This window comes from Rattus rattus, chromosome 2, assembly GCF_011064425.1.
Source record: "Rattus rattus isolate New Zealand chromosome 2, Rrattus_CSIRO_v1, whole genome shotgun sequence".
Classification (NCBI taxonomy): Eukaryota; Metazoa; Chordata; class Mammalia; order Rodentia; family Muridae; genus Rattus; species Rattus rattus.
The window spans coordinates 119,954,179-119,966,666 of record NC_046155.1 but is presented as its reverse complement, the minus strand read 5'-3'; the positions used below and the strand labels follow the sequence as shown (position 1 = coordinate 119,966,666).

Here is a 12,488-nt window from a genome sequence, read left to right as displayed (position 1 = left end):
TCTTAGCAAAGGATTTGAAATAAGGGCTGACATAAATTTGCAAAAGAAGCAAGATAACTTCATTCAGAGTTAACTGATAGTACAGATGATAAAGGGTCAAGATTGTCAGTCAGCTACATGAGTGACAGTACTCAAAGTCCCCAGACTGGCACTCTTTCTGTTTTGAGACAGGGTCTCTATACAGTCCTTGCTGTCCTAGAACTCACTGTGCATATCATGACCTCAAATTCACAGAGATCCTCCTGCCTCTGCCTTTGGAATAGTGGGATTAAAGGTGTGTACCACCATGCCTGGATTGTGGTCTCTTTATGAGATCTAAAGGAAGGAAGGGCTAGTTACTGACAGCCAGAGTTTGGGTTATTCTCCATTTAGATTGATAGATTAGGCCATCTATTCATTTTTTTCTATTGCCCATATCTTCCCACAGTTTGTCTAATTTTGATCATATCCATGCCCAATTATGCATAGGCATAAGATGATAAAGAGGACAGTCTCCCTAAGAGGTCAACCGAGGATGCAGTGCAGGCCAGAGCAGTGTCTATTCTTGTACCTGATAAATTGGGAACATACATGAATGAAAACTGCCTAAATTTGATTGTTACTAGGGATGGAGAAACCTATATTATTTTTCAGGTATGGGAATAGGTGTAGTCTGGTACAGGTATGTTTGTGTGTGTGTGTGTGTGTGTGGTGTGTGTGTGTGGGTGTTGTAGGGGGTGGGTCTTGAGGTTGTACACACACTGTTGGAGAAGAGTGTGTATGCATAGTGCATGCAAGCCAAGGAGCTGGGCTGCCAAGTGCATCATTACAAGGATTGGGAGCTGGATAGAAACAAAATCAAATACAGTCTCAGGCTAAGCTGTCTGCTGTGCTTCCCTGCTTTACAGACCTTGAGATTGTAATCTTGCCCCATTCTCCTGCATAGCTGTCTTATTGGTCTAGGGCATCAGGCTTGGCTTTATTTATTTAGGTAAAACCCTGGCTATTGTATGAAGGGCAGTGTACATGCTAGTCAAGCATTTGCTACTGAGCTCTATTATGGCTCTTTTTTTTTTAAATTTTATTTTTATTTACTTTTTTTGAAGACAAGTGTCTCTCAATGTATCACTGACTGACCTTGAACTCACAGACTTCTGGCTGCCTCCACCTCCCAGGTGCTGAATTAAGGGTGTGCATGGCTGTGCTCGGTCTCTTTTACTTTCTCGTATTGAGTCTAAGTCTCACTGCGTTCCCTAGGCTACCTTTGTACTCACTCTATAACCTAGACAAGCCGGGTAGTCAGTCCTTTGCCCATAGTTGTGGTTAGTCTCTGTAAATATGTGTTGGTTGGCTGTGGCAGACCTTCACTGAGTGTGGAACCAAGTACCTTCTACCTGAAGGTTGATGTTCTCTGTCCCCACAGATGTGAGCTGTGATGAATGGGCCTTTTCTCTGCTGCCTCTTGATGTGGATCTGCTAAGCATGGAACTGCCAGAATTTTTCAGGGATTACTTCCTGGTAATGCAGGGCCCTTGAATCTTAGTATCAGGTGATAAATATTGGTTCCAGTGGACTAGAAATATTGACACTTTTTTCCAGCTCATATAATTTATTATGAGTGAGTGATTTCACAGATCAAGGTTATGGGTGTTTTGTATAGAACTACTGTCAGGGCTCTCAGTTAGCTGTTGCTGTGGTCAAACCCGAGAGCAAGCCTCTTGTTGGGTTTTTCTTTTTCTTTTTTTTTTTTTTTTTTTTTTTTTTTTTTGGAGCTGGGGACCAAACCCACAGCCTTGTGCTTCCTAGGCAAGCGCTCTACCGCTGAGCTAAATCCCCAACCCCGTTGGGTTTTCTTCTTGTTGTTGTTTTTTTTTTTTTTTTTTTTTTTTAAGACATTGTTTTTTTGTGTAGCCCTAGCTGTCCTAGAACTCTGTAGACCAGGCTAATCTCAAACTCAGAGATCTACCTGCCTCTGCCTCTCAAGTGCTGTGATTAAAGGTGTATGCCACCATGCTTTCTTAAGGGAAGAAAGATTTATTTTAACTAATGATTTGGGGGTTCCAATCCATTATTTCTGATAGGGCATAGCAGAACAGCTCATGATAGTCAGGGAGGGGAAGGGGAGGGAGAGGGAGGAGAATATACCTGGCAGGCCTTTTCCCTGTTTCCCTTATTCTGCCTGAGGACTAACTTGGTCCTAGAGTGTTCTTTTACCTGGAGGCAGTTCTTACCCTGCGGTTAGTTCTCTCTGGAAACAGCCTCACAGACATGCCCAGAGGGCAGCTTTACTACTCTCCTAGGACTTTCCACTCCTGCCATCATAGGGTCTGTAAAATTTTTTTTTTAATCTTTTTATTTATTTATTTATTATGTATACATCATACAGCTTTCTGCCTGCATGTATTCCTGCAGGCCAGAAGAGGGCACCAGATCTGATTATAGATGGTTGTGAGCCACCATGTGGTTGCTGGGAATTGAACTCAGGACCTCTGGAAGAGCAGACAGTGCTCTTAACCTCTGAGCCATCTCTCCAGCCCGGGTCTGTAAAATTAACTTCTCCAGCAGTCCCCAGATACTGTCATATACTCTAGGGCACCTAGGGCTGCATTCTCCACTGCATCTGGTGGGTCGACACAGGTCTTTGTGTCCCATGTGATTGCTGCAGGAAGGGGATCAGCGTTGGATCAATACCGTGGCTCAGGCCTTGCACCTTCTCAGTACTCTCTATGGGCCCTTCCCTAACTGCTACGGCATTGGCAGATGCACAAAGGTAACAGTATGAGCAGAGCTCTTGTGCTTAAAGCCTGTTTTCCTTTTTCTTTACCCAACAAAGATTAGCACTAGGCATCTCTGACATAGGAATAGCCTTTCCTTTGCTTTTTTGTCCAGGGATATTTCTCTAGAGAGGAAAATCTGTGTGGTTAACAGATAAGCAAGAGCTCCTAGGTCACATTCCTAAATCTTTTATCTTTGGGGCAGGGGAAATTTTCCTCACTGTATGGGAGGATAGAAGCAAATGGGAAAATAGGCTTAAGGTATTCCTGACAGTTAACTCCCTACTTGGGGATAAGACAGGGTATGCCATAGAAAGGGGTTAGCCTCTGTAAGTTGGGCCTTCAAGGGGACCTGGACACAAAACAGATTGTCTTGGGTTCTGGTAGATGTCATATGACCTGTGGAGGAAACTGGAGGAGGAAGAGGACAGTGAAACGAAAGGTCGGAGACCAGAGATTGGACACATCTTTCTCTTGGACAGAGGTAAACATTGCCCACCACTGTCTTATCTTTGGGTCCTAGAAGGCATAAATGTGGAAAATGTGCTGGCAAAGTTGGAGTCCTACAGTTAGATCTGGGAATTTTAGTGTGAACATGGGCATATGTGGGGCATTCCTGAGCTGATAGAAATAACTGACTAGAAAGCTGCGTCTAGGGAACCTTTGTGTTTGGGATCTTGGTTTCAGATGTGGACTTTGTGACAGCACTTTGCTCCCAAGTGGTTTATGAGGGCTTGGTAGATGACACCTTCCGAATCAAGTGTGGTAAGTACCATGATCCTCTCTCTGCATCTTGGCAAAGTGGAGATGATGCATCCTCTGGTGGCTCCTGTAGTAGAGCAGTACTGTGGGGAGACTGGTGACACCGAGAGACCTTTAACAGAGTTAAGGAATGAGTAGGAGAAGGCCTCTGTGGAGCCGCCAATAGCTGTCCCCTCTGCCTTCAAAGGAAGTGTCGACTTTGGCCCAGAAGTCACATCCTCTGACAAGAGCCTGAAGGTGCTGCTCAACGCTGAGGACAAGGTGAGGATGTGGGTGTGTCCAGATTTACTCAGGACCAGTGCTACACAAGGCTGGGGTCCTGCGCAGGAGGCCAAATCCCTGGGAGGTTTTCTCTTTCAATTAGGATCAGACCCATGCTAGGAGTGGTGACTCCTACTTGCAGTTTTATCTTTTGGAAGATGGAAGCAGATGAATCAAGAGCTTGAGACCAGGCTCAGCTAAATAAAACTATCTTAAAACCCAAAAATAAATATGTGTAAAGAGCAGATCCAGAACCTTATAAGTGGCCCTGACACTCACTTCTGAAACCAGCTCTGCTCTGGTCATATTTTGGCTCGTGTATCACTTCCTGTGCTGTTGTTGTAGCCATGAGGCAGCAGGGGCCTGATACAGATCTGTCACAGTCGGTGGCTTCTGTCTTGTTCTCTCACAGGTGTTCAATGAGATCCGCAACGAGCACTTCTCCAATGTCTTTGGCTTCTTGAGCCAGAAAGCCCGGAACTTGCAGGCTCAATATGACGTAAGGCCTATACCTCTGTTGGCTTTTTTCAGTGTTCCCTTTCTAATCCTATGATAGGCCTCCTGTGCCTGCTCATGGATGGGTAGCAGCTGAGGGAGAGTGGAGGTTTCTCAGGGGGTGCTGACCTATGGGTACATTTCCACAGCGCCGGAGAGGCATGGACATAAAGCAGATGAAGAACTTCGTGTCCCAAGAGCTCAAGGGACTGAAACAGGAGCACCGCCTTCTGAGTCTCCGTAAGTGCTAGCTGGGGGATAAGGGGAGGTGACTGTGTGCCCTCCAGGGGAGTGCTGCTGAAGGCCATTACTTTCTTCCAAGAGGAGATTTTTGTTCTCTTGACATAGTCTCATTTGATTTAAAATAAAAGAGTGCTTATGGGGGTTGGGGATTTAGCTCAGTGGTAGAGCGCTTGCCTAGCAAGCGCAAGGCTCTGGGTTCGGTCCTCAGCTCCTAGGAAAAAAAAAAAAGAGTGCTTATGGATTTTCCTTTATGAGGTTTTTCTTCTGGAAATCAAAGATTTTCCTTGTGCAACCAGGAAGATGAGATTTTTGTCCTTTCTGCAGATATTGGGGCTTGTGAATCAATCATGAAGAAGAAAACCAAGCAGGACTTCCAGGAGCTAATCAAGACTGAGCATGGTAACTGCCAGAGCATCACAAAACTCTTCCTCTTGCTCTCATCCCGCTGGTTCCCAGCCCCTGGAAAAGATGCTTTCTTATTCTCTCCAGCTGACGTTGCTGGCTATGTGGAATGCTGGGGGTCCCTTAGCTCCACCCAAGGATAGAGATTGGGAGACAGACACTTCTCAGCTAAGCTGATCTCCAGTAATAGCTGTTTTTTGATCTCTGACAGCACTGCTGGAGGGCTTCAACATCCGAGAGAGCACTAGCTACATTGAAGAACACATAGACCGGCAGGTGTGCACTGGAAGGCTAGGGATTGAGGGTCAGAGGTGGGGGGGGGGGCTGCTTGAGCAGAAAGAGGAGAAGACATGCATCCTGAAATAGTCCTTGACCCTTCCTTCCTGTGCAGGTGTCGCCCATAGAAAGCCTACGCCTCATGTGCCTTTTGTCCATCACTGAGAATGGTGAGCCCAAAAGATCAAGCCAAGAATGCCCGTTGAGAAATATGTGCACCTCAGGAATAAAGAGTGGACTTTTCAAAACCCAGCAAACAGGGTTTTTGTTTTGTTTTCTTTGGGTTTGTTTGTTTGCTATTTTGGTTTTTGGGGTTTTTTGGGGGGATACTTACTGAATTCTTTCTCCCTTAAAATGAAGTTTTCTTGTTTGGGATGGGTCATTAGCAGGTTGTAGGAGACATATTGTTTGACTGTAAACAGGACCATCTTCAGTCCACTCCACAGTACCCATCATATGTAGGGTGCAATGGCGATTCTCTCCCCCCTCAGTTTGACCTGTCCTCAGTGAGGCTTCCTGAGGAAAAGCATGTGGGACCAAGCAGTTTCTCTCATAATCACGCCACAAAGCCCCAGTTCTTCATGACAAGATGGTTTTACTGTGGACCCTTTCAGTGTTAAGTGAATCATGCTTCTCTCTGCCTGGAGACACATTCTGCTTCTTCTAGCTCCCCTCCCTTGTAGTTGGAAGCCCAGTTTCTTATCTCTGTGGAGAAAAACACTTGAAACCTTTGGTTTCTCAGAAGCTGTAAATCAGTTCTAATAACTGCACTTAGCTGGAATACCACGAAGTACATCCTCCTTCACAGCTTTCAGACTCTGTCCAGCACTGGTGATTTGCTTTCAGTAAGCAAATTAGATTAAGCGGTCCATCCGGCGTCGGCTGCGTCCTATTCAAGGGTAGCACAGCTTTTCCTCCTGGTTATATATTTTGATTGGTTTGGCTGTTCTCTTCTGGGGTCCATGGCTGCTTTTTTTTCCTTACATATGCCTTGTTTCCCTTACTCTTAGGTTTGATCCCCAAGGATTATCGGTCCCTGAAAACACAGTATCTGCAGGTAAAGATGGGAAGATATAATTCTTTTTTCATTTAAAAATTTCATTTAGCGGGGCTGAAGAGTTGGCTCAGCAGTTAAGATTGCTTGTTGCTCTGGGAACAGAGGACCTGGGCTCTGTTCACAGCACTCACATGGTGGTTCACAACCACTCGCAACTCCAGTTTCAGGAAATTCACACCTTTTGATCTCTATGGGCACCAGGCATACACATGTACATACACATCCAGGTAAAACATTCATATACACGAAATCTTAAGAACCATTTCAAACTATGCTTGTTGATTTTGTGTGTGTGTGTGTGTGTGTGTGTGTGTGTGTGTGTGTGTGTATGTGCACATGCCTGTGGAGGTCAGAGAAAAACATTTTTTTTAAAGGTTTTTCTTATTCTTTTTAAATTTTTTTAAATTTATTTAATGTACAAGTTGTTCTGCATATGCATCCACCTGCCTGAAGAGGGCATCGGATCTCATTACAGATGGTTGTGGACCACCATGTGGTTGCTGGGATTTGAACTCAGGTCCTCTGGAAGAGCAGACAGTGCTCTTAACCACTGAGCCATCTCTCCAGCCCAGAGAAAAACATTTAAGAGATAGTTTTCTTCTCCCACCACAAGGTCCCTGGGGACCAAACTCAGGTCATCAGGTTTGACAGCAGGCACCTTTGCTTGTTGAGCCATCTAGCCAACCCCATCCTGTTCTTAAGCAGTTTCTACTTTTTATACCTCTTTGAGACTGCCACTCAGGTGAGCTCTTTGAGTAGACACTGCAGAGTACATATGGATTCCTCCCCTCCCCTGTGAGTCACTAACAAGTGCTGGTTGAGTGGTGGACACTGAGTAAATAACTGGCTTCAAATTCCTTCAGAGCTATGGCCCCGAGCACCTGCTAACCTTCTCCAACCTTCGGAGAGCCGGGCTTCTAACAGAGCAGGCTTCGGGGGACACCCTCACTGCAGTAGAGAATAAAGTGAGCAAGCTGGTGACTGACAAGGCCGCAGGTGAGCCTCCTTCTCTCCACCCTGGGGGCTGTTCCTCTCCTTACAGCAGGCAGAGAGAGCCCTGGAGGCAGAGAGGACTGGGAGGGCTGATTTCACATAAACCACAAACTTCCCCATGTGCTGACCTTTGACCTGAATTCTCACTTAACCCTCCAGAGGCAGGTGGTCTTTCCCTTGATTTTCTTCTAAAGAAAATGCAGCTTAGAGAAATGGAGTAGCTGTTTTCACAGTCCCTCAAGACAGCAGGCTGTTTTTATTCTGAAGCTGATGCCTACCCTAGAAATTAAGGTCACCTTGTAGACTACATTGAGTGGGCAGTTGATACCTTGTATGAGGAGAGGTCTGCTGATTGCCTTGGTCATGCCCAGGGAACTGTCGGGAATGATTTCAGTGGCAGGGAAGATGGGGGAAGTGTTGGTATGTCATTCTTTCCTATCCCACATGCTATTGTGAAGCTGTAGATCGTAGATGGAACCTAGCACAGATTTCTTCCCCAGGAAAAATCACTGATGCCTTCAGTTCTCTGGCCAAGAGGAGCAATTTTCGTGCCATCAGCAAAAAGCTGAATTTGGTATGTAGAACAAACAAGGCTGGATGGGAAACATTTTTGTGTTTCGGTTTTGGTTTTGGTTTTAGTTTTATGAGACAGGATCTCAGTGTAGCCCTGGCAGTCCTGGAACTCACTCTGTAGACCAGGCTGACCTCAAATTCAGAGATCCACCTGCCTCTGCCTTCTAAGTGCTGGGATTAAAGGTGTGTGCCACCACCACCCGACTGTTCCTTTATAATGTGCTTTGAATTCATATTAACCTGTATGCCATTGCATTTCTTTCTTTTTAGTAAGTATAGTGTGTGTGTGTGTGTGTGTGTGTGTATGTACAGTATGTGTGTGTGTGCATGTGTGTACAGTGTGTGCCTATGTGTATGCAGTGTGTATGTACAGTATGAGAGCGTATACAGTGTGTGCATGCATTCATATGTGAATGTATAGTACACATTCAGAGGTCAGAGGAAATCTCAGGTCCTCACCTTCTGCCTTGTTTGAGATGAAGTCTTAAGTTGTGTTTCCTCTGTATAGGCCAGTCTAGCTTGCCAACTAGCTTCTAGGGGTTCTCCATTGTCTGCCTCCCAATTCCCCATAGGACACTGGGGTCAGATGTACTTGTGCTGTGGGTCCAGCTTTTCGAGTGGGTTCTGGGGAAGGGAACACAGACCTTGTGCTCGGGTAGCAAGTGATTTTTACCCACTGAACCATCTCCTCATTCTCTATTCTTCCATTTAAAATTTTTCTTATTTTGTGTGTTAATTACATTTATGTGTGTTCCACATGTTGGCCTAGAGGCCGAAAGAAAGTCTTAGATTTTCTGGAACTGCAATTGTGGGTTGCTCTGTGGGTGCTGGGAATTGAATCCATGCCATCTGCAAGATCCCTGTGTCATTGTTTTGTTGTTGTTGTTTAAATATTTATTTATGTATGTGAGTATACTGTCCCTCTCTTCATGCACACCAGAAGAGGGCATCAGATCCCATTACAGATGGTTGTGAGCCACCGTGTGGTTGCTCAGAATTGAACTCTGGACCTCTGGGGGAGCAGTCAGTGCTCTTAACTGTGGAACCATCTCTCCAGCCCCCATGCCATTGCATTTTTGTGGTAACTTTACAGCATGAGCTTAATTTAACAGAGACAGAGCATAAAGAGCCGCTGTTTAATAGACATGTAGCAGTACTGTCGATGTGAAAGAGCCTTGAGGAGTATGGGTTCCCTGCTCCCTGAGAAGGGGCCCTTCTTTTCAGAGCCTTTACAGGGAGCAGAGGAAGCCTAGAGAGAGAGGCAGGTATTTACTGCAGTGGCTGTCTGGTATACACCCTTTTGTCAGTGCCTCTGCTGGTTTTCTCTGAAGTGTGAGCTGCTGCCCATGGTGTGCTGCCTTAATCAGACCTCTGAAAGGTCAGAGTGCTGAGTGTCACCCGCCTAATGCAGTACCTTTGCTCTCTAGATCCCACGTGTAGATGGGGAGTATGACCTGAAAGTGCCCCGGGACATGGCTTACGTCTTCAGTGGCGCCTACGTGCCTCTGAGCTGCCGAATCATTGAGCAGGTGAAAATGAATCACTTTTGCTCCAATTCCTATTGTGTTCTTTATGTCTCTTCTTGGTCCTTGGCCCACCTCAACTTTCACTTTCCAAGTAACTAGCTAGGAACTCCCTAAACTTCCTATCAGAAGACCTGAAGCCAGGGTCTGTACCTTCCTAGGTGCTGGACCGGCGGAGTTGGCAGGGCCTAGATGAAGTGGTCCGGCTGCTGAACTGCAGTGACTTTGCATTCACAGGTGTGTGGTGTTGTTAGGGGGCGTGGCATCAGGGAGGGCTGGGCAGGACCCATTACCGTGGACTAGTGTGTGAGTAAAGATGGGCATCTACTCTGACCCTCACAGACATGGCTAAGGAAGACAAGGCTTCCAGTGAGTCACTGCGCCTCATCTTGGTGGTGTTCTTGGGGGGCTGCACGTTCTCAGAGATATCAGCCCTGCGCTTCCTGGGTAGAGAGAAAGGTAAGAACAGAGAGGAGAGAACAAGGTAGCATGTTCTGGGGACAACATGTCCTGCCCAGTACAGCCTTGCTGGGAACTGCTATAGCAGGAGGCACAGTTCCGCCAGGCTTGACACATAGTCGTACCTAGAGACTGCAACTGTTATTTTACTGTTCTATTTTTGTCCTCACTTGTTGGGGACAGGCAGGTCTAGATTAAGCCTGTAAACCTGCATTCTGATCCTGGGGTACTGGGGCACTACAGAACTGGTGGGCTTGGCCTGTTAGGACCTTGAGGTCTGTTTAATCACTTTTGCTACTTCTCTTGACTCTTAGGGTACAGATTTATTTTTCTGACAACTGCTGTTACAAACAGTGCTCGCCTCATGGAAGCCATGAGTGAGGTGAAATCCTGATGTTTTCCTGGCCAGTGCGGAAGTAATTCCTGATTGTGGACCCCAGTAAGAAGCTGGTGTTTCACATCTACCTTCTAAGACTCCCCCCGACACACACACCCTACCCCCCAGCTATACTCTTCAGAGCTGGGAACTTCAGAACTAATTTTCAGGAGAGAATTCATATCCTGTCCCCCAGGATACTCCTCTTGCTTATAAAGTGTATATAGTTCATGCTGCTAAGGTATGAGGGGAGAGGTATTCCTTGCTAAATCCCGTTTAAATATTGTAAATAAAGCCTCTCTTCTCAAATGCAACATCTTTGTAGTCCTAGACTCAGTGAGACTATCCTGGGGGGCTTCATGTGCTTCATGACCTGGAGTTTCATTGATTACTCTGGGCTATTGAGGTTTGGTCTGTTGCTACATATTGTAATGTTAAATTTTGTACCAGAAGGAGTGAGTTCTCACATTTATCCGCTTTTGTTGTACAAACCTTGTTCCTTAATATAAAACTATTGGTTAAATAAAAATGGTACATCCAATTACTGGAGGAATTAGAGATAGGTAGGTTTTGAGTTACCTTCTTGGGAACTGCAACAAAGAAGAGAGAAAGGAGACAGAGGGAGGAGGAAGCCACTGTGAGAGGAGATGGGCCATGAGCACAAGGCTGAGAGAGATAGCAAGTGTCTGGGCTACACCACTGGGAGGTAGCCAGGCTAGCAGTTAGAAAAATAGATTAGGGGTTACCGCCCGTACCCGCCATGGCCAAATAAAATAACCATAGTCTGAGTCTCATTCTTCCGTCAACTAGACAGGGAAAAGATTAAAACAGTTCAGCTATCCTGGGCCTCTTCTGTTTTTCCTAGTTAGAGTTTCCTCATGTAAAAAGGAAGAAGAAGGCAGCAGTGGTCCATTTCTAAAGCTCTGTGCTTCATTACACTTTCCAGAAGACAAACTTGTTACTGTTCTAACTTAAAGACTTTGACAGTTTTATTTGTTCCTGTTCTGACACATAGTCACTGGCTAGACTAGACTAATGAAAACCAGGCTGGACTTGAACTCATGGTGGTCCTCCTGCCTTTCACGTGTTGTAATTACAAGTTTCTATTACTGTGTCTAGTAAGTAAAATGTTTTGTTTCCTAAAAGTAAGAAAAACATCTTTCTGATGTCAGACTGGATGACTTTCTGTATTCCCTGCACTTGGGAGGCTGAGGCAGGAAGAGGACTCAGAAATTCAAGACCAGATTGGGCTAATACCGAGTTTCCTACCATCCTGGTGCACAGGATGAGACCTTGTCTCAGAAAAGGAAAACAAGGCAGGGCAAGGTAGCGTTTGGGAGCACTCCCCTTTAACCCAAGCACTCAACAAATAAACAAACAAATGAACAAACAACCAAGCATGGACTACAATAAAACACAGTTTGAGCTGAGTGGTGGAGGCATGTGCTTTTAATCTCAACATTCAGGAGGCAGAAGTAGGCGGATCTCTGTGAGTTCAAGGCCAACCTGGTCTACAGAGGGAGCAAGGCTACATAGAGAAACCCTATCTTAAAAAATAAAAATAAGGGGCTGGAGAGACGGCTCAGTGGTTAAGAGCACCGACTGCTTTTCCTGAGGTCCTGAGTTCAAATCCCAGCAACCACATGGTGGCTCACAACCATCTGTAATGAGATCCAATGCCCTCTTCTGGTATGTCTGAAGACAGCTACAGTGTACTCATATATACAATAAATAAATCTTAAAAAAAATAAATAAAAATAAAAAAATAAAAACCAAGGAACACATAAAACCAACAATATAGTTCTAGAGGTGGAATAAAGTTTTTTCTCTGTTTGACACAGGGCCTGTCTAAACCTGGCTGGCTGAAAATCTGTTTGCCAGACTGGACTCTTTCACAAGAGTGCTGAGATCTAAGGTGTTGGCCACCATGCCCAGTCCTGCCTTCTTTTAAACAAAAAAGTAAATGATGGCCTAAGGAGTTGGCTCAGTAATTAATGGTGCCTTGACAACCTAATTCAAGCTCCTAGCACAGTGGTTCTCAACCTTCCTGATGTTGTCATCCTATACAGTTTCTCATGTCATAGTGAGCCCCAATCATAAAATTATTTTCATTGCTACTTCATAGTTGTAATTTTATTACTGTTATAAATCAAGTATCTGTTATGTGAGGTGTCTGCTATTCCACTCTGTGATAGGGCTTGACCCCCCTCCCCTCCAGAAAAAGGGTCAAGACCCCATTTTGAGAACCATTGCCTTGGATTCTACTTCCTAGACCAATGCAGTAGAAGGAGAAAACTGAATCATGTAAGCTCCCC

At 45.3% G+C, this 12,488-nt stretch overlaps 1 protein-coding gene across 1 annotated transcript in view; it reads left to right on the top strand.

Moving 5' to 3' along the window:
- The window catches only part of Vps33b (VPS33B late endosome and lysosome associated), a 22,272-nt gene extending 11,785 nt beyond the window's left edge, over window positions 1–10,487 (top strand). The window contains exons 7-23 of the mRNA XM_032893356.1: window positions 1,403–1,497; window positions 2,645–2,749; window positions 3,141–3,237; window positions 3,441–3,518; window positions 3,703–3,776; window positions 4,189–4,275; window positions 4,421–4,511; window positions 4,839–4,913; window positions 5,128–5,192; window positions 5,308–5,362; window positions 6,203–6,249; window positions 7,113–7,245; window positions 7,743–7,816; window positions 9,243–9,344; window positions 9,500–9,575; window positions 9,681–9,797; window positions 10,112–10,487. Of these exons, the coding sequence (XP_032749247.1) occupies window positions 1,403–1,497; window positions 2,645–2,749; window positions 3,141–3,237; window positions 3,441–3,518; window positions 3,703–3,776; window positions 4,189–4,275; window positions 4,421–4,511; window positions 4,839–4,913; window positions 5,128–5,192; window positions 5,308–5,362; window positions 6,203–6,249; window positions 7,113–7,245; window positions 7,743–7,816; window positions 9,243–9,344; window positions 9,500–9,575; window positions 9,681–9,797; window positions 10,112–10,191 (1,451 nt within the window). The 3' untranslated portion in view covers window positions 10,192–10,487. The remainder of the gene's footprint in view (window positions 1–1,402; window positions 1,498–2,644; window positions 2,750–3,140; window positions 3,238–3,440; window positions 3,519–3,702; window positions 3,777–4,188; window positions 4,276–4,420; window positions 4,512–4,838; window positions 4,914–5,127; window positions 5,193–5,307; window positions 5,363–6,202; window positions 6,250–7,112; window positions 7,246–7,742; window positions 7,817–9,242; window positions 9,345–9,499; window positions 9,576–9,680; window positions 9,798–10,111) is intronic.
- Window positions 10,488–12,488: the final 2,001 nt, after the last annotated feature.